The sequence below is a fragment of the Cajanus cajan genome, chromosome 6 (genome assembly GCF_000230855.2).
Source record: "Cajanus cajan strain Asha chromosome 6, NIPB_CcT2T_4, whole genome shotgun sequence".
In the NCBI taxonomy this organism is placed as follows: Eukaryota; Viridiplantae; Streptophyta; class Magnoliopsida; order Fabales; family Fabaceae; genus Cajanus; species Cajanus cajan.
Genome location: NC_138522.1, coordinates 21,647,899 through 21,674,598, shown reverse-complemented (window position 1 = coordinate 21,674,598; position 26,700 = coordinate 21,647,899). Strand labels below are relative to the sequence as shown.

Here is a 26,700-nt window from a genome sequence, read left to right as displayed (position 1 = left end):
TTTGTAATAATTTTTAAATTAATCATCTATACACTACTAGTGTAAAGTTTTTTACACCGACAATCAATCATATTTTTTAAATTATTTTATTTTATTTTTATTTTATTAAATAAGTAAATGACATGACACTTTTAAAAGATATGATTAGTTACTAGTGTAATAAACCTTTATACTAACAGTGTATAAGTGATTAACTCATAAGTTTTTATTGTAGATTCAGATGACATCAATTCTAGTGCTGTAATTTTTGTCGATTTCATGAAGATCTCATATTAAATTGCTCTCTCTTGTATTAACAAATTCATATGATAGCAAGCCTGGTGCTGTAATTTTTTTGTGACTTTAGTGTTTATGAAAACAAGTTGTTGCTGCTACATCTGGATATTTTTCTTAACAAAATCTAAACAAGTTGTTTCTCTATATCTGCATATAAATCAAAACTTCTATGTGGTTTTACCTCAACAGCTAGCAAGGCAACTAAAATAGATTATAATTGAGTAGTGGTAACAAGTTTTCTGCATTAGGAAATATAACTTTGGTTTTGTTAGTACCAGAAAATGAATTCGGAGACACTCGAAACACAAAGGGGCTCGAAATCCCAGATGATCAAAAAAGGGCAGAGAAGTTTCTAAGCCTCCTTCGAATAAGAATGAGTTGCAGTCTTTGTTAGGTAAGATAAATTTCCTTCGAAGATTTATTTCGAATTTATCAGGAAAGACTAAGGTGTTTTCCCCTTTGTTACGATTGAAAAAGGAGGAATAATTTCGATGGGAAGAAAATCATCAAAAAGCATTCGAGGAGATCAAGAATTATTTGATCAACCCTCCAGTGATGGTGCCACCCTCTGAAGGAGGAAAGCAAAAATTGTATGTCTCGGCCAATGATTCGACTATTCCGGGCATGTTGTCGCAAGATGACGAAAATGGCATCGAGAGAGCCATTTATTACATCAGTAGGATGTTAGTCGAGGCAAAAATCAGATACACTCCTTTGGAGAAGTTATGTCTGAGTTTGTATTATGCTTGTACAAAGCTGAAGCATTATATTAAACCTTATGATGTATTCGTGTTCTGTCGAAGTAATGTGATTAAATATATGTTATCTAAACCTATCCTGCACTCTCGAGTTGGGAAATGGGCTCTTGCATTGACCGAGTATTCATTAACGTTTGTTCCCCTCAAAGCCACAAAAGGACAAGTAATCGCTGATTTTCTCGTGGATCACTCGAATTTAAATGAACAGGTTAATTATTTAACCACGAAATCATGGGAATTATTTTTCGATGGATCGAAACACGAGTTAGGAGCAGGAATCAGATTACTGATTATTTCACCGGGTGGGATTCCCACTAAATTCTTATTGAGAACGAAATCTGAATGCTCGAATAATGAAACTGAATACGAAGCATTGATTACTGGGCTAAAATTGCTTAAGGACTTGGGGGCAAGGAACATAATCATTCGAGGTGACTCGCAACTCGTGATTAAACAGTTAACTCGAGAATATAAATGCATGAATGAAAAGTTACTCGAATGCAATTCTCGAGCTACAGCTTTGTTAAATTCATTCGATGAGGTCCAATTAGAACATATTTCTCGTAACGAGAATGAAATTGCGAATGAACTAGCTCAGATTGCATCCGGGTACAAGATAAGCAGGGAATGTCTCGAATCTCTTGTTTGTATAAGGAATGAGTTGAGTGACGAGCACGAATGCCTCACCATTGACACCTCAACCATTCAGGACTGGAGGAAAGAGCTAATCGAATATATGCAAAGTCCAAATTCGCAAGCTGAAAGAAAAGTTAAATATCAAGCTCTCAATTATGTGATATTGAATGATGAATTGTTCAAGAGAGGTTTCGATGGAGTTTTGTTTAAGTGCCTCGGAAATCATGAGAGCTACATAGCCATGGCAGAGGTACATGAAGGGATTTGTGGTGCCCATCAAGCGGGGGAGAAAATGAAATGGACTTTGTCCAGAAAAGGATATTTTTGGCAAAGCATGTTCAAAGATTGTATCGAATTTGCAAAAGGTTGCGAAGAGTGCCAGAAACATGGCCCAATACATAGAGTATCAGCAACCGAGTTGCATGCGATTATTAAACCGTGGCCTTTTCGAGGTTGGACAATTGACGTAATTGGCCAGATTCATCCTCCGTCAGCAAAAAACCATAAGTACATAATCGTGGCCATCGATTATTTTACGAAATGGGTGGAAGCAATTCCTGTAAAAGAGGTTGACCAGAAAGAAGTGATAAATTTTATTGAAGACCATATTATATTTCGATTCGGAATACCCCAGACAATAACTACAGATCAAGGAACGGTGTTCACAGGTCGAAAAGTGGTCCAGTATGCCCAGTCGAGAGGAATCATAATGATTACTTCGACACCTTACTATGCAAAAGCTAATGGCCAAGTCGAGGCTGCTAACAAAGTGATCATAGCTTTGATCAAAAAACATATTTTGGGAAAACTTTGAAACTGGCATGAAACATTGCTACAAATATTGTGGGCTTACAGAAATTCACCCAGGAATGCCACTCAAACTACGCCATACAAGTTGGTGTATGGTCACAAAACAATTTTGCCTATTGATATCAATTTGCAATCCATTCACGTGCAAAGGCAAAATGAGTTACCAGTCGAGGATTATTGGAATTTAATGTATGATGAACTAATTCGACTAGATGACGAAAGAATGACAGCCATGCAAAATGTCATTCATCAGAAAGAAAAGATAGCTCAAATTTATAACAAAAAGGTTAAGAGTAAACAATTTTCGAGTGGAGACTTAGTCCTAAAAGTTATCCTCCCAATGGACCAAAAATCTCGAGATCGGGGCAAGTGGACCTATAATTGGGAAGGACCATTCATTATCAAAAGAATCTACTCGAACAATGCATACTTGATCCAAGAGTTAAATTCGAGAAATGCAAGTAAAGTGATCAACGGAAAATACTTGAAGAAATTCCATGAAAGTAGCATGTACTGAGAAGAGTGTTCAAAGAGATAAGCAATAAAGGTACAAGCGGATAAACATTAAATTATAAATAGGCATCAGGTTCTCGATAATATGCAGAATTTAGATTTAAGTGCTTCATATGCCTGGTAGGCTTGGTCGAGACTTTGCTTCCGCGAAGCACACAAGACCTCCAATCTTCTCTTTTGATCCAAAGACTTTGAAAGTTTGAGAGATATGCCTTTTCCTTCATCCCGCAAACCTTTTTGCTTCAACATGATCTCTTGGCTCTGGAGCTTTAAAGCAGCATGTTTGGACTTGATCGAGTCAAGTTCTCGTTGCAGGGCAGCAAGGGTACGCTCCGTATCTTCCTCAGATTGCTTGAGCTTCATCAGTTTGGGAACTATCTGAGAGATGGAGTCCTTGATCGAAAGAAGTTCAGTCTTGAGCTTCTCCAGTTTAGTTCGATCCTCTTCCGTATCAGCCTCGATCTGAACCATCTCCTGATTCGAAGTAGACCACTTCGTGTGCAATTCGGAGGCTGCAGCAAAGGTATGCACATATTCGTTCAGCTCTGTGGTTACTTCCGGAGGAAGATCGGGATATGCATTTAGATCATCAACCATCCGCTCAATCTCTAGTTTGAATTGAGGGTCCATGAGAGCCTAGTCAAGATGATCCACATAAGCCTTCGAACGAAAGGAGGATAATAGCAGTTGAAAGCTCGCAACGGTTTCCTGGGTCTTCCCCGAAGCCGAAGTCCCGCTAGTCCAATTCTCCAAGACCTCGAAAATGTCGTCTTGAGTAGCTTCATCATCAAAGAAGCTTATGAGGTCTATGTCATCGGGAGGAATAGAAGCAAGTAGAGTGTCGGAAGGGACAGTATCAGTCGAACTCGCAGGTTGACCAGAAAGAGGAGTTTGTTTATCCTCAGAAGTTACCTCTAGACCTTCACAAAAAGGATATTTCAGTGAAACAAAATATTCTTTGGGGAATACCGTGATGTCCAAGAAGTAGTTACCTACCTTTTCCAGAGGACACCCCTATGTCGAAATTGAAGGAAGGAGCACCACCTTGCACAAGACCAGGAGGGGAAGGTTCCGTAGTCGGCATGGTGACAGGAAAGGTGGCCGTAAGAACATTGGAAGAAACCACCTATTGTGAAAAAGCAGTGTAACAATGCACAAGTTCGAGAGCGACCAGAAAAGTGAGAAATCGAGATTCAACAGAACATACCTCAGGACGTTCAGGAGGTATTGGAAAACATTCTTTCTTAGTTACCTCGAAACAAATGTTTTCCAGGGGGCATTTGTTAGTACCAGAAAATGAATTCGGAGACACTCGAAACACAAAGGTGCTCGAAATCCCAGATGATCGAAAAAGGGCAGAGAAGTTTCTAAAGAAGGCATATGAAGCTTGAAGAGAATCAAGAGATACGCGAAGACATTTTTCGTGAAACTCTCGAAATCCTTGAACCAGGAATGATGATGCTCAGGAAAAGGGCTCACAGCCTAGCAACCTCTCAAAGTACAAGCAGAATCAGGAAACACTCAAGTATAGTTTTCGTTGGTTACTCGAAATCCCAAGAATCCGGACATATACGAATACACTTCATAACCTCTCAGAATGGAGAACTTAAAGGAGACACGAATTAGGAGCGGTTGAAGTGACATGGGATAAGTGTCAAAGGCTGCAGAACGATTTGGGGAAGTTAACAAGCAGTTCCAAGAATTATCCAGAGACGGGCCCGGGAGCAGGCCACTACGTGGAAGTTTAGAACAGTTAGGCACTTCCGGGGTGCGTTAGAAACAGTTATTTTTTCCCAAATCTTTGTCTATAAATTAAATGAGCCATGCTCGTAGCAAGGGGTCAGAAATCTAATTCCCACAATACCTCACACGCACTCCGCAGCCTGCGCATAAGGCATACTATGCATACGAGACAGCTTTGGGTACGATTTCTCGACCACTTTTCTTTTCCTTTTTTAGGAGTAGCGTAGCATAGCCTAGTCTAGCCTAGTGTAGTGTAGTCATTTTGAACATGTTTCATTATCCTTACGAATTGTAATTCTGTTACCATTTAATGAAGGATATGATTTCTACAGTCAATATACATGTCATCTGTTCGATTCACGTTAATTCTTATATGCATGAATTTGATTGTACAATTAGCATAGATCTTCTGATGTGTTGAAACCAGCATAGATCTTCTGAAGTGCTAAAACTGGCATAGATCTTCTGACGTGCTCGAAATAGTGAGCATAGATCTTCTGATGTGCCAAACCAGCATAGATCTTCTGAAGTGCTCGAAACAATGAGCATAGATCTTCTGACGTGTTGTAACAACACCCTAATTTAACTATATTCGTTGCTTGTACAAATTTATTCTTTCACGGAAAGTCTTCGATTCTGTCATGTCACGAACACGCATAAATTGAAACGTGAACTCGTGCTAGTTCGAACAAAAAGAACCTACAAACGAAATCCTCCACAAACAGGTTTATAATTGAACCTTAGGTTGTAATATACTTTATATTCCAATTGTTTAGGAATTAGGATACAAGAGAAAAAACCTGCATTAGGAAATTTCTCTTGTTGCATAAATGTGTAGCTTAACTAGTTTTTAATTACCTGATAGATAATATTTCATTCAAATCACTTATATGATTTCATTTGTTAACTAGTTTTTTTTCGGATTATATTACTAACTAATATGTCGATTATGATTTGTGAAATTGTGACATTGTACGTGTCTTCCTATATATGTTTAGAAGAGTTGTTTTTGAATTCTCTTGCAATTGGTTACAAAAATTGAAGACAACTTATTGAATATTACTCCCACTCAACAAGCACAATTCTTTTTAGAAATGAAGAAATCGATAATAATCTCAATTCTTACGTCTTATGGTTTTTATAATCATAATTTTGCACAAAAACTCTAATTAGAATAAAATATACCATTTTTACATTGAAATATATATATATATATATATATATATATATATATATAAAATCATTAATGGTGACTAAATTATAAATAATTTCGTTTTAATGTTTAACCTGTCTTTTAAATCCCAATAGCAAAGACATGAAAACTCAACCTTTTGTGGCTTGTAAGCAGTGTTATCATAGTTTTAGTGTTCAGACATTGATTTTCTGCATGCTTTCCAAGTTGTCCACCAAAGCCTATTCATAGCATAAGAAGCTAAAATTTGAATTGATATTTGAAATAATTGTATTCAGAAAGGATTTAAACCATGTTTCTGTAAGTGTTTAAAAAGCTTTTTAACCACCACCTTGTAGTTTATAATCAAGAAAGTTGTTATATACTTTTAATTTATATACACGTCATAAAATTTACATGTTTGATATATACATGATCATACGGTTTAATGACTAACTCAAAAATTCAACCAATAACTAATTAACTCACTGTCTTAATCGAGTCAACAACAGATCAAATTTTGATAACACTGCTTAGAAGTAACAATGGGTCAAAATCAGGGATAGAACCACGTATAGCATGTTTATGCATTTTTATCCTCCACTATAAAATTAACTCCTTGCAAAAATACATATCACACTAATATATTCACCATATTGCACATGTTCATAGATTATTGCTCACTACATATGTTATGAGATTGTTGCGGTTATTTAAAAAATAATAATAAATAAATATTTAATTTTTATTTTCTTTACTTTGCATATTAAAAAAAATCTTAAACTAAAGCATTCTATAGATTATTTTATAAATTACAAGAAAAAACTTTAAATTAAAAAAATTATAAAAAAATATTTTACTTTACCCATTACAATTTTAAATTTTTAACCTGATTTTCCTTTATACACGTTACCTCTCTTTTAATTCTCCTTGACTAATCTTTCATGTTGCTGGCACTTCTTTGTTCTCATAGCATCCATATTTCATCTTTAAACTTTGATGTCCTATAAAGTTGTGGAATGTTGGTTCTAAATTTTATTGTTTCACAAACCCATGAGATTTTCAAAAGTAATATCAAAATTATTAATTAATTTTTTTGACTCTTTTTAAATTAATTACCATACAAATATGAATTATATATTTATACGATATGTATTTGTATATATCATCTATGTTTATTTGGTGAAAAAATAATTATTGAACCAAAATCATAATTATTACTTTATTTGAAAGTTTTTTTTCCCCTTAAATTAAGAAATGTTTACCCATTTTTACATCTATCAAATTTCTGAGATTAATTCTCATATTTAATAGAAACACTTATTGATGATGAACTAAAATTATAGAAGAGTTATGATTTTATCAGATTAAGAATAGAAAAATATATAATTTTGATATCTTTTAAAAAATTATGTATTTACTTTTATGAAATATATGGTATTTTATTTTTTTTATTAAATTAATATTTTATTATTCAATTTTAATTTTAATATATGATAAATTTTGTCCACCTAAATTTTTTTTCTGGTTTCATCCCTGAGAACACGGTAAGACATGGATCGAGACTGCATAACATATTTGTCTAATAGATAGTGTGTATGGATCTATTTTTATGTCAAACGTCAAAATGTAACAAAAATGCAAAGGATATAATAGTAGCTTTTGGCAACATGTGGATCGATTGATTCAAGATGCAGATTCAAATAAACAAAGGGAAAACCATCAAGCTGCATTCAAATAATTCCCCTACACTTGTTTTGCAGTTTCCTGACTTCAAGTAGATAGATACGTCAAAAGAAAAGGACAAACAATAGAGCCACCCAAATGGCAGGCACCAGAAGTAACATAACATGAAGGAGCATTAAGATTTAAGAAACTGAAATACATATATATAATTAAATATGAACAGAAGGGTGATATAAGAAAAACATTGAGATTCAATTATGGCTCTATGAAAAATTAAACATGGTAGAGGCCACATGCAAGCCAACTTCCAACAACCCCTTAAACATCTGCAATTGCTTCAAGAAGGGAATCACTTTTAACATTTTGAGATTGAACAACACACTTATCAGCAACTTGGTTGTTCATGTAGTGTAGGCGACAGACAGGCATGTAGAGATCAGCCCCACCAATTAGTTCAGTCTCTCTCTGCTCTGTCTTCCTCAAGGTGAAAAAAGCACGTTTGCCACATAGCTCACAACGAGCTGTTAACTTGGTCACAGAATCAGCAAGTGGAATTATGTGAAGCACTGAGCCAAAGCTTCTCCTGGAAAAGGGTGACCTCAAAAATTAAGCATTTGAAGGAAACCAAATACTAAAACTTGCATTGCAATGGGGTTTAACTTGAAAAGTAGTACCTTAAGTAATCACCATCCAGGCCTGCAACAATTACTGTTTTACCATCTTCATCAGCAGCCTTGCAGCAAAACTCATAAAGGTCATCAAAAAATTGAGCCTCGTCTATGCCAATAACATCCAACTGCATCCACAGTAGTAAAACACATTCACCAAACATAATGAAACATACCTCAACAACCAAGTAGAAGCACTAAATATTTTAGCAAGCCATTTCGGATTTAACTATGGAGACACAACTCTGAAAATATCATTTTACTCCTAAAATAAATTAATTCAATAAAAAAAATTATAATATAAAGACATAACTGAAAATATCATTTTATCTAATAAAATTCGATAAAAAAAAAGAGTAATTAAAAAAATTCAACAATTTTAATAACTCCAACCAAGATTTTAAAAAGTGGTCCTAACCACTATTGCAGCCCAAATATCAAGACTTTTGGAATCGCTATTACCACAATTGCAATTTTTCACATTACTAAGGATTAATAACAAAATCATAATTACAACTACATTCAAACATTAACTATAACCATAGAATTTTGATCCCCTCTTCCCTTAAAATAAAATGTCATGTTATGGAAAAGAAACAAAGGCACAAAGGAATGGGTATTGCAACCAATTATGATGTAAGGTTGTTTGATTCCCCTTTTCCTTAAAAAATTATTATTTTTAAATAATTACACATTACCTAAACAATTATATCCTTCTCTAAAATTTATCAAATTTTTCTTCAAAACCTCACATAACACAAAATAAAAACATAGGAGTAAATTCTCCCATTTAAAATCTTCACTTGATAAATCAAAGAATTAGATACAAATAATTAATATATTGAATCCAAAGTTAATTTATTCAAAAAGTACCTAAATTTAATCTTTGACCGAAAAAATTATTAATCAGACTTTACTTATCTCTCAATCAAATAATATTAAATCAAGGTGCAAAACCAAAAAAAAAAAAAATATATATATATGTATATTCACTAGATAAAGTAAAAATACATATCATCAAAAATCTCATACCTTTCTTGTTAATTATTTAAATTTCCACTCTCTTATTTGAATAAAAACTAAGATTTTACTGAAAAATAAAAACAAAAAGATCATAGACAATACCTTTTGATAAGCATCATGGCCATATTTATCTCTAAAAGACAAGAGATCGGGTAACGCCCAGCAAGGAAATTTAACCCCATCGTGCGTCACAACCGAGTCAATTGCGTATCGTGTGTCCTTGCTCGATTTCAACAACGTCACACTCCTTCACAACAATAATCATTAACAAAAAAAAATACCCAAAATAAAAAACAAAATCCCAAATCGAATTTCTAAAAAAAAACACCTTTTGGCGTTGAGCTCCGATTTGATGCGACGAAGAAGGGCAGTGGTTTTCCCGGCGAACATGGGGCCCACAATAACATGGACTTCGCCAAACGTGTCCTTGGCAGCGTCGAATGAAACCGAAGAAGAAGCCATAGAGGAAACAGTTGCAGTGGTTAAAGGCGTGTTTGGTTTTGGTGAATGAAAAAGGCGCAACAATTATTCAATATTTATAGAGGAATTGGGTTGGGAGCGTGGCTTTGATTTGATTTGATTTTGTTTAGAGGGAGGATTTGAATTGTGGAGGGAAAATTATGCGATCTCAATTGGTGGGAACTGAATATATTACGCTTAAGATCGATACTTTAAATTAATTTTCGTTCCAAATTTTAACCTTTGAGTCTTTTTTTTTTTTTAAGTAATTATTGGTGGTATCTTATAGCCTGTTTGCTTTTAGGTTTGAAAACTTGGACGTGATTTTGAGAATAAATATAATAAATATTTGACCCCTACAAAGTACAAATTAAGTGAGTGTTTGGTAATATGTTTGGGATCCACGTTTTCTCCTATTTTCACGTTATAAAATAGGAGTCAAAATAAAATAATCATTTGAAAGTTGTTATAAAATAAAATTATTCAAAAAATTATGCTTGACAAAATAGATTATCATCTTTATATATTGTTATATAGTTGTATATGGTTGTAGAAAATAATATATATTGTGATAAAAATTATTTGTAATTATTAGTAGTTTATTTTAAAATTATTAAATTTAATTTATAAATATAGGTGATAAATATTAATTAAAATATATAAGAAGTTAAAAATTCTTAAAAACCTTTTTATTAGAAATGAGCATAAAATTCATTAATTTTTAAAAGAAGTTTCTAAAAGCCCTCTCTCATAAAATAATTATTTATATTTAATATGAGTAAATTACATTTCCCTTTTTAAAGAGATATAAATATTATATTTGTTCTCTCTCCTTATATTTCAAATTACAGTCTCCTCTTTCAACAGATTTTAATATGATATTTTATCTATTTTTAAAATATTTTATTAAAGCTCTATTACCTTTCCTTTTAAAAAAAGTTATTACCAAATTATTGTTGTTTCATATATGTGAATATTACATCACCCTCTTCTGTTGTGTTAAAATAAAGAGTGAATTACATTTACATTCTATGAGAGATACAAATATTATACTATCTTCCTCTCTTAGTTGAAAGTTACTATTTCATCCCTCAACAAATGTCAATATATGACACTTTACTCATTTTTAAAATTTTTTGTTACTTCTATTATAAAATAAAAATTATTACCAAAATATGTTTAACATTAACATTTCTTAGATACATAAATGTTACGGTGTCCTCACTTCTTATGTTAATATAAACATTTTTTTCCTTTAACAAATAAAAATGTTATACATTAACAATTTATCTCTTGATTTACATATTTATTATTATTTAAAAATTATTATAGATTTTCTAAAATTAATTATACATTTAAGAGAAATGTTTTTAATTATTATTCCCACAAAATATTGTAAAGTTATAAAAAAAAATTAATGTATATATATAATAAAATCTAACACATATTAAGATAATATTTAATCAATATAGTTAATCTAATATTTTTATAAATATTTAAATAAAATAATATTTATTATATAATATTAATTATATGTAATTAAAGATAATGTAAAAGTATTAAAGTATTATTTAATTGACATTATTAAAAAAAATATTTTAATAAATATCTAATAAATGGATGTTCTTTTGATAAAGTATTATTTTTCATATGTAAAAAATATATGATGTTAAGTCCTATGAGATTTACACAGCTAGTTAAGTTATTTTTGCTCTTATTAGTTGGAATTTGAGATTGAATTTAGCTCTTGTAATGTTGTATATTCTTTCATACGGACTTGCAGTGTAGATGGATAGGCAATTCGTAATCCTACTTGAAAAATTCAAAGAGATTAGTGAGTGTCTCTAGCTTAACATGTAGTCGTATTTTATCATAATCTAAACTTTTGCATAAAAAAATATAATGCTAAAATATGTATTTATCAAATATACAATTTTTTTATGAATGTATTTATATTAAAAATATAATTATTTCAAAATTTAATACTTTCATATATATATATATATATATATATATATATATATATAACTATACATAATTAATTAATTTTCTAATTTCTAATTTATTTATTATTTTAATAAATTAATTTAAAATTTTAATTATATATTTTATAATTTTTATCAAGTAAATAAATGATGATAAATTAAAAATATTTTAACATATATTTTAATCAAATAAATTTTATACTCTTACATAGAATATCTTTTAGATAGTTAAATTAAATACTCCAAATTATATATTTTAATATAATTAGTATTTTAGTTTGTACAATGTGAAAATATGTTTATTATATATAATTAAAATTTATATTATATATAAATAATACTTATTTGAATATATAAATGATATTTAATTAAATTTCATATAAATAAATATTTTTAAATATATAAATTATATATTAGTTTTATGATAAATAATTTATATTGAAGTACAAAGTTATTTTTATTTATTGATAATTAATTTTAAAATACTAATATTTCATTTATTATAATTATAATTATGATAAATAAAAATTGAATTAGATAAGAAATTAAAAGAATCCCTACAAACTCTCTCATTAAAGAAATTAAAAGAATCCTTACACTCTCACGCAAGATAGCAGTTTGTGTTTAATATATAAGAATTGATAGGAAAAGGATAATATAATACTCATATATGATCTCTAAATGAAAATAAAAAAAGTATGATGGAAAACTATTCTTGAAGATCATATAACCTTTGACAAGAGCAATGTCAAGAAGAATGTAAGAGGAGTGAACTCAAGGTGAAGATAGAACACCTAAGCTTTTTGTTGAGCTATAGGTTTATTTCATAGTTCATTCCTCTTTTTGTATATTTTCCTTGTAAATATTTTCCTTTATTCTAACCTTGTATTTTGGGTCAAATAGTGTAGGTAATTTTGTCCTTGTATTATTTTTACCTAAGTATGTAATTAGTAGATTAGGGAAAATGTAACTAGTTAACTCTTATTAGACTTATTTGAGCTTGGATGACCTAAATCTTTTTATGGCCCATAGGTTTGGACGTCCACTTGCTCATGCAAGTGGTTTAGACGTCCAAATCATACCAAACTAGTCATTCAAGTTACAAATTAAGTTACATAGCTTTGATAGTGACATCTTAACAAATTTGTTAAAAGTAATCATTAGTCCTGTAGTTATAATAATTAGGTTAGATAGTTGGAGTTAACTTAAGCTAATCTAGGTTATTTTTAAACTAGGATTAGTTTAGCTTGTTCCATAAGTGTGACACCCTCTACCCCACATACATAATACACGATAAATATAAGAGTTAATCACCTATACATTGCCAGTGTAAAATTTTTTTACACTGGCAACCAATTAGATCTTTTAATTGTGTCATGTCACTGTTAAAAGTAAATGTGTTTATAGTGACATGGCACAATTAAAAGATCTAATTGGTTGCTAGTGTAAAAAAACTTTACACTGACAGTGTATATGTGATTAACTCTAAATATAAAGTACATTCCTGAGTAAATAAAACTTGCTTAAAAATAAGGTTTTAAAACACATAGATAGAGAGTTCACATTCATATTTCGTAAATCGTAGTCCAATGCGGAAATGATGACAAAATAAAACATCAATCTTTCCAAAACACAATAACAGTAATGAAACTCCAATGCTAAAAGCCCCGATGTCACATGTCCTATCAAAGCAAAGCCTAACATTAATGAAGCCTAAGCTTCATCACCAACATCGTCAGCCTCATGCTGATGATCACCTGTATAATAACCAAAGGAAGACAACACAAAAGAAAAGGGAGTGAGAAACATCTCACTCTGGCTCACAATGTAGGAATATACACCGGATAGTCAAACACAAACAAACATGTATATTTGTACATAGCATAGATAGATTAACAATAATATCCCATTCCACTCATTAAAGGCATAAAAATCACTTTAACATATAACATTAAAATGCACATGTAATGGACACGGATTACATATTATCATGCATGTGGTGCCAATAACACATATCACATGGCGTATTGCCGCTAGCAATACACGAGAGTAGTCTAGGAGCACATGTCGGGTCACACCCTCTACGCACTCTTACTAGAAAGACATACTATCAGGGTCTCATCGGGATAGCTAAGCCGCGCAAGATACATCCCATGCACACAATGGGCGAGACTGGGACTTCTAAACCGAGCTATCCCCAAGGACTAATTCCCAAGCTTTTACATAAGGGAGCCTTCTCTGGCGGTGTATTCCATATCGTACCCTTAAAAACATTTATGCAAATGATACATGTCAATCAAGACTCTATGCATTCTCATATCACATTATCATATCTCATCATCATATCTCATCATATTCACATAGTCTCCACAGAGCACTTTAATTCATATTAAAACTTATCTATTTGCGAAAGTAAACACGTATTCGTACATCTCATTCAACAAGGAATATAACAGAATAATCAGAAAGCAAAACAGAAAATATTAGAAATTTGCTCGTTTCTTATAGGATTCCCATAGGAACCCACAGAGCACTCTAATTCATACAATAAACATTTAAAACAGTACAATTTACTTATACAATTACCTCTTCAAACAATTTCCTCTTACAATCACCAATACATTCCCTTAAGAACCCATAGAGTTCTCAAATTATACAGTTATTTACATATAAGAAGAGCAAATAGAAGAAACATATATAATTGGGAAAAACCCCTCATAAATGAGCATACAACAAACATAAGATTGAGGGCCATATTTAAACCAGAACGACACATTTGGAACGGCCCATTCTTAAACCAGAACGGCCCGTTCTGGAGTTGGGATTTAACACACAATGGTCATATTTAAAACGGCCCGTTCCCAACTTTGGAACGGCCTGTTCCCAACTAGGGTTATAGGTCATTTTGGTAGTTTGGAACGACCCATTCCAGTTTGGGAACGACCCGTTCTAGGCTATCAAAGATAGGTCTTTTTAGTAGTCTGGAACAACCCGTTCTAGTTTGGGAACGACCCGTTCTAGGCTACTAAATTACCCTTAATAAATTTTATGAAAATTACTAAATTACCCTCCATAAAAAGTATGAAAACTGGGGTGTTACAATAAGCTTCTAAACAACTAACTAGACTTGTAAACATTTAACTAGAGTTAGTTAGTTTAAGTACAAGATAGCTAATAACCATGGTTAGTTTAGCTTACACCATAAGCCAACTAAACTCCATATATTGTAGTTTTAACCCATTTGATACTAGATTTTGAGTTTTATACATGAATTGGATGAATTTTATCTAATTCTCTCTCACAAAATTTGTTTCTCTCCTTGAAACTTGCTATTTTTCTCTTATCCTCTCTTGAGTGTGGTGAAAATTGGAGGGACTTATCACTCACATGAGTGTGGCGTCATCAAGGGAGAATCCTACCCTTCCATGACTGTTTGAAAATGGCTTCTAACACCTTAGGAAGCCATTAATGAAGCTAGAAGGAGACCAAGTAGAGAAAGATTCGTTCAAGAAGCTTGAAGGAGGAATTATATCAATCTGGTCCCTCTTTAAAGTTTCCGTCAAAGTATAACTTATTCTATATTTTAACATAGTGTACTATCTGAATCTCTTAGAGGAAAGAAGCATTAATTACTTTAACATTGTTATGTTAAATAAATTAAAATATATTTTTTAACATAAGAAAGGAAGGTGTCGAAAAAGAAAAAATATAAGAAAGAAAGACAATGTAATACTTTTATCTCTTAGAAGATGATAATGTAATTTACTATTAATATATATATATAAACTTTGTATAATTTAACATAAGAGAGAATGATTGTAATGTTTTTATCTCTTAGAAAAGAATTATATAATTTACTCTCAATATATACAGATAAAGTATAAATTTTTAAAATCTAATGAATACATTTTTCTCGATTATATCTCTATTTAATAATAGGCATTTTTTCATCCACTATTCACTCACTTTTTATACAAATAATAATAATAGAATTGAGATAATGGGATACTAAAAAAAGCTTTTAGTTTAAAATTTATTATGTATTTTTTAAATTCATGTGCATTAATTTTAAACGAAAAATTTGGTACAAACGGAATAAAATATAAAATTTTAAATAAAAAATAAGAAATAAAATAAAAAATAATATATATATATATATAATAATTTTATAACATATTTTTACTAAAAAAATAATTATGAGATATACTTATAAAAAAATAAACTAGAATTTATATAAAATGAGTTCTCATTCGTTGTTAGTCTCTGGTCTTAAAAAATATAAATAAAAATAAAATTAATGTGCAATGTTAATATTGCGAGAAAAAGGATAATGTGTAGGAAAATGAGAAAGGACCTAAAAAAATTAAGAATTATGAGAAGAAATGATGACAACTCTCAAACATGTGACTCAACTTTCATGGTGAAAGTGTGTATTTGGAAATTACTTAGGTAGTTGCTAAAGCAAAATGGATAGTCAATGGTGAGTTTGATTAGTTTAAATTAGGAAAATAGTGAAAATAATGAAGGTTTAAGATATTCAGATCGTGAGAATGAAGTTAGAGAACATATATTTGATGTGAATTTCTTTTCTTAAAAAAAAAAACTATTTGATACTTCACAAAAACATATTATACCTTAATTTAAATTTATGTAACAAAATATTATATAATGTTCAAACTTTGCAAAAAAATTGTAAAGTTCATATATTCATTAAGAACTTTTAATTTAACAGTTACATCATTGAAATTCAACATAATTGTTTGTTATTCGAGTAAAATAACTCTACCATGAGTTACTTTAAGAGTAAATAAATCCCTTTCTCTCTCTCTCTCTCACACACACACACATTAAAAGAGAACACATTTAAGCATTAGATTAAAACAAGTGAATAAGATTAAAAGGTTCATTAAATCATCATGTGTCTTTTCTCTTTCGAAATATGTGATTTGTAGTAACCAAACCAAAATAATCCCTAATTTGAACATTCTACCTACAAAGTTGAAAATCTCCCTGTACACCTTTGTTGCTCTTAATATCATTATCTTTTGCATTGATTATTATTGTAACGAGCGAGAAATTATGATTCATGAAACTAATATGTAAAACTAGAATTTTTTTTTTTACTTAATTCAACTTTGGAACAATAAAAATTAAATCTTTATGTGAGTTTTGCAGGAGAAAGTGTCATCGTTGTTGTAAATCATCATAAACAAAACAAGTTGCATGATGATGGAGGCCCATGGGCCAAGGACCCAATCACTGGGGCTATGGTCAGAAGGCTAGAGGAGGATTGGACTAACTCCAAGTAACTCCAAGAAAAAGTTCATAGTACTCTTTAGTTGAGTTGTGCACTAAAGCCCATGTAAAGTAGGGTTGACCCACTTGGGCTTGTATTTTTGCTTATGGGCCTATATTTTGGCCAAGTAACATAAGTTTGTTTTAGGCCATGTATTTTGGCCATTTAGATAAGAATTTCATGTGAGTTTACATTTAGTGTAATTTGGAACATATTTAAGGTGTAATTAGAGTCGTGATTGACCACGTAGATGGTACACATGGTGTGATTCTAATTCACTTCAAAGGTGAATCAAATCACATTAAGATGCAAATCTCACACGTGGCACATGGAGGATCCGAGAATCTAAAATTAGAAATTCAAATTTGAATTTTGGTGCCAAGAGTCAAAATTAACCATACCATGGTTAATTTAAACTCTTGACCAACCTAGCTTCCTTAGCACTCTTCCTTGGCCTATATATAGATTAGGTATGTGTATATATCTCTCACTTTTGAGCATTATATAAGAGAATTATTCTACATTTCTCTCTCTAGCCGAAAGTCCTCTTGTGAGAGTTCTTCTCCAAATTGCCTAGAGCTATCCTCTTTGTAACTTTAGGCTTAGGCTTCTTCTAACCGAGGAGCTTGGTTCAAGCTTGAGCAAAACTTCTCCTTCTTTTTTGGTTTATCTCCTTGAATCGTTCTCAAGGATCTCAAGAAGGAGTTGCATGAAGAATCCATGGAATTTGCACATTCCAAGACTCCATCACATAACCATGTTTGCATCAGTGCATTTTGGGATGATTTAGAGTTATATATATATATATATATATATATATATATATATATTTATTTTTTTTTTTTGAGGTTTATCCTTGCAGGAAACCATCATAAAAAACACAACCTTTTTTTCTCAATTGTTGCATTTTGGAATTGTGATTGTATCATTAAAGAGGACATTGAAGCATAGTAGTTCAGTTATTTCACTTTGGTGTGGGTCAACACCATAGATACAAAAATGCTTGGAAATGGGAGAGGGGCAAGTGTTGTGGCGTGTTTGAAATCTAAGATTTTAGTTTGGTTCCTGCAAATTGTAAAGTAGCACAAAGAGAAGAGACATGTGACGATTTTAATAAACCTTTTAATTCCAACTATTTATTTTAATCTAATGGCTAATATGTGTCCCTTTCACTCTTAGATAAGAAATCCCCTCTCACTAAATATGTTCTCTTTCATATATATATATATATATGAGGGGGTTATAATTACACCGGTGTAACTTTTAATAAGTATTACACCGTTCAGTAACTTTATATTAATTATGAATTTTGTAAATCTAACCGTTAAATTAAAAGTTCATATCACTTTATACGTATATATCAAATTTTATTAAAATTGATCAACTTGAAGGTAATCAAAGTGTTCATATTTTAGTATATTTTGAAATAAATATATTATATCAAATTTGTTTTATAAAAATGAAGTATCAAATCATCTTAAATTAATATAAAATTTTGTATATATGATCCAAGAGATATGAACTTTTAATCTAAAGGTTAAATTTACAAAATTTACATTTAATATAAAGTTATTGAGCGGTGTAATACTTAGTAAAAGTTACACTGATGTAATTATAATCCCCTATATATATATATATAATTGATCTTTTCATTAAAAAAATAATTTAAAAGTTAAATTATTGAAATTTATTATAAATTGTGTTGTCGAGTAGAATCATGGAGCAATAATTAAGAAAGTAGAGAGAAAAAGTTTCAATATGTAAGTTAGAGATTTTAATGTATATTATAAAAGGATATCCGTTATAATTTGAGTTTTAGTTAATGTTTCTTATTTTGAAAAATTAATTTCTTATCATTTGTTCACATTCGAGTATCGTCACAATGAGCTAAAAACTTGTGCAATATAAATCGACAAATGTAATACATAATATATATATATATATATATATAACCAATAGTAATACTTTATAATCATATATCACATTTTAATTTAGATATAAAAATGATATAAGAGATAATTATTTCTGAATCATAAAATAACAAAAATGTGATAGTCATTCTATTTATAAAAGTAACACAAAATAACATAAAAAATACTGAACAATTATATATACCTATATTTTACTTTTATCAGTTTATGAACTCCTAATTGTGGGCCCTAGTGACATATTGCACTGTTTGAAGTCAAACACAAGTGGGGCAAATGAATGGGGAGAAGAGCTCTCATTAATAAGAATTTCTATTCATTCTAACAGTACTAGCCCATTTTCTGAATCAGTTTTCATCACTAACAACATATATACCATTGTGAAGCTATCATAAGCATTAAGCAAGCACTTATGAGGAAATCAACGATATTTGTTTATGGACCACAACCACTTCACTCCATGACAATTGCAATTGACTTCATACTAATCTAAGAGACTTGAGATTCCCTTGCAATCAACAGTCACATTTTAGAACCCTAGTGAAACTATAACACTACGCAACTAACTCATACTCCAGATGAGAGAGACAAATAGGTAAAAAAGGGTCATAGCAAAACAGGTATTACAAATACGAATCTTTTACTTGAAATTTCAAATTGTTACACTAAGGTAATAATAGTTACCAATATATAACTTGGAAAAACAAAGAGATCATCCTATTACCAATATATAACTTGGAAGTGAGATATTGCTAGGTTTATGTATGTTTGATCACAGTACCCATTAAACCAAGCATCTCCTCCTTCTTGGGCTGTGTTATTTGCAACTCCAAAGTGACCTGTAAAATTAAGAACGAGGCATTATTAAACAGTCTAGAGATGAGAAAGAAGACAACTCCTGAGCTATTACTGGCTCAAAACCATGATCAGCAACAAATGTGAAATCTGAATAAACATAAAAGCAAGAACTTTCTAATATACTGCTCAAAGCCTCAAAATATACATGAGCTAAAGGTTTTCATTATTTATCAAAACATTTATGATGCTCTAAATAATGGTTAAAATCTATGTAGAGGAGCTCTAAAATCTATGGTTAAAATTTATGATGTTCTAAAACCATTATCAGCTATTACTGGCTCAAAACCATTATCAACTCAACCTCAGAAAACCAGCTTAAAATATGATGTAAAATATTAAAAAGTAATATCTTAGTATTTTTTGCAAAGTAATACTATTAGAAAAAACATAGCAACTTATTTTGAGGTGAATGAATATATCTTTCTTAAAAGATATAATTCATCTTGTTTTCAAACTTTATTTTGCAAAACAAAGTATTACATTGTGAAGTAATGCCTCTTAATATTTTGAGACCCATTATCATATGAGAAAGTGAACATACAAAAATACATAAACATAAACAGTGATTGTTAATTAAGATCATTTTTTGTGCATGTATGCACACACACAAACATTTCTATGCATAGAGTTAGTTACTATTATTGTGTATGGTTTTCTTGTTGCATTTGAGAGATAAGTTTGTTAGGGCCTAAGCCTCTGTAATGTGCTGTCGTACTCTAATTCTATTAATCCTTATAGTAATATAATAATATATTATATATGATTAACAATAAAAACAGCAAAATAAAAAAATTTCTCCCCTCCCCTTCCCCCCAAACAATTATAGAGCTGTTTGTGGTGCAAGCCCTACACCCCCTCTCACCCAAGAAAAAAAAAACCTAGCCTTGTTCTCCCATCAGTCACCACTCCCTCTGAACCAAGAAATTTGAAAGAAAAAAAAAAATAGCCTCTTCTTCCTATCAGCCACCACCACCTCCTCACTCAACCAATTTGCCTTGGCCAAAGTTGCAGAACAGATTTCCACAAAAAGAAGCAGTAAGATGTTGTAAAAGTGCATAACAGAAGCAAGAGGAAGATGCAGATTGACGAAAAACATGAAGATTTGTTGCCTCCTCTAAAAAGTGCCCAGGCACAACGCAACTGCCCTTGGGCACAATTGATAATTATTCAAGAATGGACTTGAGTAGAAGGCTTTGAAGTGGAATTGATCTGTAAGTCTAGTGAGGAATTGCACAAATACAATTCTAAACATGATCATTGTCTTAGGACCATGGTGCAGAGTGTAGAAGAAATCTAAAGGAACTTTGGTGAAATGAAGAGTCTTTCTAAGTATTGAATCCAGTATTTGAGAAAAAGATTGTCTTAGAGTTGTTCTTAGGATGTGGGACTAAACTACCACCCTTGAGGCTATAATTAAGGCAGTCCCCAAAGAAGCTGAAACTAATGCAGACTAGGGATGACTGCAATTAAGGCAAATTTCCAACACTCCCAAGGCTACTGGCCTGGAGTGTGAGAAATGCAGGTGGATCAACAATAAATATAGGATAGATTTTGATACAATCTTAGAATTTAGTCTTAAGGCCTAATTGAACCCCACAAAACTAAATTATAAAATGAAGACTACCCAAGCTTTTATAAGCTCTACTTTAGCCATATCTAGAATCAATATGGGACTAAACCACCATCCCTGAGGCTAAAATTAAGGCTGCAACTACGGTGGGCTAAGGATGACTGCAATTAAGGAGGTTTTCCAACAGATTGCCAGAGATGAATTGAGAAACAAAGACTTCAGAAATGCTTAAAAGGTGTTCTGGATGTGAAGCAGGGAATCCTTATGAGTAATTTTCTGTTATCTGACATAGACTGTAGAAATGCTTAAAAGGTGTTCTGGATGTGAAGCAGGGAATCCTTATGAGTAATTTGCTGTTATCTGACATAGACTGTAGAAATGCTTAAAAGGTTTTCTGGATATGAAGTAGGGAAATCAGACTCAGTTGCAAAATGAGTTGAAAAAAGGTTTCAAGTCCCTCGTCACAGGAAATAGAAAGAAACAGAATAGTTTTGGGGTGGGTGATGACTCAAGGAAAATCTTTGGAGCTTATCATCTTCAGATGGATGGACCAACTGAAGTTGTTAATCGATGTATAGAAGATTACTTACAGTGTTTCACAGGGGACAAGCCAAAACAATGGCTTCAATAGTTAGCATGGGCAGAATATTGTTTTAATACAACATACTATCAATCTACTGGAATGACCTCATTCAAGGCTTCTATGGTAGAGAACCACCCCCTGTTATCAGGGCCACCATACTTCCCACTAAGGTTGAAGCAGTTAATGAATTGGCAAAGGAAAGGATTGAAATGTTAGATGAGCTCAAAGGAAATTACTGACAGCACAACATAGGATGAAACAACAAGCAGATAAAAGACACCATGAAGTTCATTTTCAGGTGGGAGATTGGGTGTTTCTTAAGGCTCAACCCATTAGACTCCAATACTTAGCCTGCAGAAAAAATGAGAAGTTGGTCCCAGATATTAGGGCTCATTCCAAATCCTGGATTATATCGGAGAGGTGGCATATACATCAAAACTGCCTCCCAACAGCAGAATTCATGCAAGTTTCCAATTTCCATGTTAGTAGATTAAAGAAGGCACCCAAATCCCACTTCAAGTTCAACCCTTACCTGAATCAATATTAGCTGAATAGGAATTGCAACCTCAACCAGAGGACTGCTGGCTTATCATTACAACAACTCTGGCGATCTCAAAGTCCTGATCCAGTGACAACAATAATCAGAGTTTGAGAATTCTTGGGCATCAGCCACCAAGTTGCAGCAGAGTTTCCCATCATTTTCACCTTGAGGACAAGGTGCTGAGAGAAGTAAGGGGTAGGAAAGTAATATTGGGGTTGGAGTTTTAGGGTGCAATTGAATCTACCCCTAGGCATTGTAACCATCCAGACTCTATATTACGGAGGCCCAATATTAATATAATTTCTATTTCATCTTATTTCTTCTTTTAATACCAGTTAAGTCTAAACAAATTTCTAAACATAAGGCAATACCTTGTTACTCAAAACTTTCTTTAACTACGCCAAGATCTATTATAACTGAATTTAATCATTTATAAATGGCTAAAATTCCAAATGTGCATTAAATAAGACAGAACAATATTTTCATATAACTGTTTGTGCAATCAGCAGGGCCTGAAGTGACACACTTTTTTGCCAGAGTACATAAGAACTCAAAAACATGACCCATTACTATAAGTCTAGAATAATTGAGAATAGGGTTGGTTTTAAGGAAATTTACATTCCTGAGATCAATTTAGAGTAATCAATTAGTTTGCACTTCCTACTAAATGAGCACAAAGCATATGCATTTTAGCCAGAATAATTGATACCAGAGTTTATTTGAGAAAAAGGAAAGTTAGATTCCTTAGCTTAAACAAAGCATATGTACTTTAGCCTAACAGTTAGGGCATTCATTGAAATTTAAATACGCTCACCTCCTTGAAGATGCTGCTATATGAAGTTTCCACAAACCCCTACACCAAATCCATGAGCTGAGTCAATATTAGAGAACATGAAATCAATGTTTCAAGAGAGAGAGAGAGAAAAAAAGAGAGTGAGGAGATGCTTCTTAACACTGGAGTACATGAAATCAATCTATAGGATTATCATGGTTAAAAAATTAATGATTGTATATCAAAATGTTTCATAAAAAATGTAAGGCAAAAATACATTTTTCTTTACCAATGACATACAATAATGTGATTTATTCAATGATTTTAGGTCACAGATTTTGAAATGAATAGGGAGGGAGGAGATATATGTGAGGAATGGTATCCTGGTATCTTTGACAAGTATTCAAATGTTGAGCAATACTGAAAATTATGTCAACCAAAAGCATCACTGTCTGGCAATCACTCAAAATAAGCTATATGTACAGTGGTAAGACACATCATTCCTTTAATATAAAAGGAAAGATAAAAAATAAGCAAACAAACCAATTTTTGGAACAGGTCAAGTGATGCTCCATTGGAGTCTCCAATTTTAACTTGAAAGCTAGTAATTCCTAACTTCTTGATAGCAAAGGTCATCATCATCAGAACAGACTCCTTTGCAAGTCCTTTCCTACGGCTATGCTAGCAAAGAGAAAGTTAATAAAGTAGTTAGAATGAAGAGATTTAATACTTGCTGTCAAAGACCAAATCAACCAAAAACATTAGGCTATTAAATGCAAACCGAGGAAAGGCTTTTTATCTCTTGCACGTGCATAATCAGATGATTAAAAGTTGGAGCATAGACCTCAGAGTACAGAACTAAACAATATAATCTTTCAAAAAGTAAATTCATGGTCTGGAATGTTTTATATACTCTTCTCATCACAGAGAAAATGATTGAATAGAAGTATCTTTCAAAATTGCAATGGAAACACCTAAGTTCACACATAAAAAATGAGACATAAGCCAGAATAGGATAGGAAAGCATACAGTTAATTCAGAACAAATTCATATTATAAGCATTTCTTCAGATGTTTAAGATATGAAAATTTACAAATAGAGAATAAGGTTCACCACCAACAGAGATCAGTAGACTAAATGATGTGCCCTAGCTGATTTATAAAGGTGATATTCAAGTAATTTTCTTCTATATTCTCGTATTCTTGCCAGCTCTGATTTTTGTTTGGGAAACTACTAAGCCATTTACCAAGAATTATACATAGATAGTGCTACTATACAATCTCCTCATCCACTCCATTTTTATTTTTGCTCAAATACTAGAAGGAAATTCAGTTGCAATAAGATAAACGATGTATGAAACACAGGCAGCAATGAGTACCGAGAAACAACAGGTAAACCAATTATGATAATGGCAATGCACAGATAGTTCAGCAACTAGTTTTGTAGTTCATGAAATGAAAGCCAAATTAGGTACCTCTTTGGTTCAGCTATCATAATTTCAACCTCTGCCACATGAGGATTATCCAAATCATTCATAAATATATTTACATCACCAACCATTGCTGCAAATAGCATATATTAGTATCCAATTTTACCATAATATTTGGCAGTTACAAAAGTACCCTACATAATAGCCATAGACTGACTACCTAAATAAATAGTTCCCCATCTTAACTAAACATCAATTATGGATGAGAATGAGTTAAATACTCAGAAAATTTTCTACCTCCCCAATTTATACCAAATGACATAATTATGGATTATAAAATTGGAATTTGAGAAAGATCATTTCATTTAACCCAAATCAAAACACAATTGTACCAAATAATAGCAATTCCTCTTGTCCTTTTTTTTAAGACCCAATTAGCCATGATATTGTTACGAAGTATCTATTGTCAAAATAATGACTAATATCTAGTAGTGACCAATATATGTTGAGAACCTTGAGGGTACACAAAGTAAATATTCTCCTTCCAATATAATTTATTCCAAACCGAACCATGATTGAAATTTTGAACAACTTAATTAAAAGACACAGGCCACAACCACTTGAGCCAACCAGTGTTGAAGGAAAATGGTAAATATTCCCCTTCCAATATAATTTTACCATACCCGGGACTAGGATTCGAATTTTGAACAATTTAGTTAAAAAAAAAAAAAAAAAGTCGCAACCACTTGAATCAACCAGTTTAGGTGGAAATTGGTTTGTTTAGTTGATAATAATAAAATTTTCTTATATTTAAACCTATATATATTTTAAAACTACCCCTAACATAACATAATCTACCTTCAAGGTGGGGTTCCCCGTGGGAGAAATCGCCAAGAACCAAGTCCTTGTCCAGCACAATGAAGGTCTCCTCTGCAGAAATGGGTTGAGGAATAAGTCTCAAGCGTTGTGTTACGATAAATATATAGAGATAGAGGGAAAAGCGAACTGTTAGGGTCTTGGGACCAGGAGAGTTGCATGTGGTACTCCTGTTGGAGCGTGAGGGGCTCGGAGGCAGTGGCTTGAAGGAGAGAAGGGTCCTTCATCCATTCGTGATATTTGGGCACGTGGGCCTCCATGTAAGGGACCAATATCACCTTCTCTCCCTCTAAGCTCACGCTACCTTTTCCGTTCCTTCTCTCCCCCATCCACTCTCTCACTTCAACGCAATACGCTACGCCACTCCCCTCCGGTTAACAGTGTTTTACCATATACCATAAATCTTATATGGCTTAAATATATTTTTAGACGCTCCAATTTAAGATTTTTATTTTTAATTTTTTAAATTTAAAATTATTATTTTTAGTTTTTATAATTTTAAAAAAATTTATTTTAGTCTTTATATTTAAATTTTATTAAAAAATTTATCAAATATTATTATATAAAATTTATCTATTAATATTTTTATTAGTGAAACTATCACATTAATTAATATTGCATAACTGTCTTAATTAGTCACTTTCAAATATGTTATTGATGATCTAAGGGACTAAAACAAGATTTTTAAAAATTACATAGACTAAAAACAACAATTTTAAATTTGAAGAACAAAAAAAAATTATCTTAAATCTAAAGAATTAAAAATATATTTAAGTCATCTTATTTTTATATAACTAAATATTTTTAAATACAAAAACTATATATAATTTAATCTAACAATAAATAAATATTTTTAAGATACTTCTTTTAATTCGTAATAATAATCTATTAATAATATAAAGAAAAGAGGTCTTACCATCCCTCTTCCGCCCCCCCCCCCCCCAATACCCTTTCAATACTTTTCAAAAATATTTTTATATGAATATTATTATTACAAAAATAAAATAAATTAATATCCACTACATTTTACATATATAATTTTTTTCCTATAAATATGTACTAAGTATTTATTTCTTCTGATATCTCTTTCTTGTATATTTTATATATTATATATGTTAT

General features: G+C 31.5%; 3 protein-coding genes across 4 annotated transcripts; 1 reads left to right on the top strand and 2 right to left on the bottom strand.

The window, feature by feature from the left end:
• Window positions 1-831: 831 nt before the first annotated feature.
• On the top strand, window positions 832-2,484 carry LOC109817973 (uncharacterized). Its single transcript, XM_020383339.2, has one exon. The coding sequence runs from the start codon at window positions 832-834 to the stop codon at window positions 2,482-2,484; it is 1,653 nt and encodes a 550-aa protein (XP_020238928.2).
• Window positions 2,485-7,611: 5,127 nt separating this feature from the next.
• On the bottom strand, window positions 7,612-9,885 carry LOC109817983 (thymidine kinase a). The gene is made up of 4 exons (XM_020383352.3): window positions 9,613-9,885; window positions 9,387-9,531; window positions 8,268-8,389; window positions 7,612-8,176 (listed from the first exon to the last, which is right to left on the bottom strand). The coding sequence occupies exons 1-4, from the start codon at window positions 9,744-9,746 to the stop codon at window positions 7,912-7,914; spliced, it is 666 nt and encodes a 221-aa protein (XP_020238941.2). The 5' UTR covers window positions 9,747-9,885; the 3' UTR covers window positions 7,612-7,911.
• Window positions 9,886-19,575: 9,690 nt separating this feature from the next.
• On the bottom strand, window positions 19,576-25,978 carry LOC109817982 (Acyl-CoA N-acyltransferases (NAT) superfamily protein). Of its 2 annotated transcripts, none has more exons than XM_020383351.3 (6): window positions 25,712-25,977; window positions 25,564-25,635; window positions 24,751-24,838; window positions 23,820-23,952; window positions 23,319-23,357; window positions 19,576-19,791 (listed from the first exon to the last, which is right to left on the bottom strand). In XM_020383351.3, exons 1-6 carry the CDS (start codon window positions 25,908-25,910, stop codon window positions 19,711-19,713), a joined length of 612 nt encoding a protein of 203 aa, XP_020238940.1. In that variant the 5' UTR covers window positions 25,911-25,977; the 3' UTR covers window positions 19,576-19,710. The 2 variants fall into 2 exon arrangements, with proteins under 2 accessions (XP_020238940.1, XP_082932991.1); XM_083076865.1 differs by having other exon boundaries at window positions 19,639-19,791; window positions 23,319-23,375; window positions 25,712-25,978.
• Window positions 25,979-26,700: the final 722 nt, after the last annotated feature.

Coding starts and splice junctions, on each gene's coding strand:
- LOC109817973 (XM_020383339.2), top strand. CDS start 832: ATGGTGCCACCCTCTGAAGGAGGAAAGCAAAAATTGTATGTCTCGGCC.
- LOC109817983 (XM_020383352.3), bottom strand. CDS start 9,746: ATGGCTTCTTCTTCGGTTTCATTCGACGCTGCCAAGGACACGTTTGGC. Junction 8,390..9,386: donor GCCATGATGCTTATCAAAAG/GTATTGTCTATG, acceptor CTGTGGATGCAG/TTGGATGTTATTGGCATAGA. Junction 8,177..8,267: donor CTGGATGGTGATTACTTAAG/GTACTACTTTTC, acceptor ACCCTTTTCCAG/GAGAAGCTTTGGCTCAGTGC.
- LOC109817982 (XM_020383351.3), bottom strand. CDS start 25,910: ATGGGGGAGAGAAGGAACGGAAAAGGTAGCGTGAGCTTAGAGGGAGAG. Junction 25,636..25,711: donor CTGGTCCCAAGACCCTAACA/GTTCGCTTTTCC, acceptor CCATTTCTGCAG/AGGAGACCTTCATTGTGCTG. Junction 19,792..23,318: donor ATAGCAGCATCTTCAAGGAG/GTGAGCGTATTT, acceptor TTAATTTTACAG/GTCACTTTGGAGTTGCAAAT.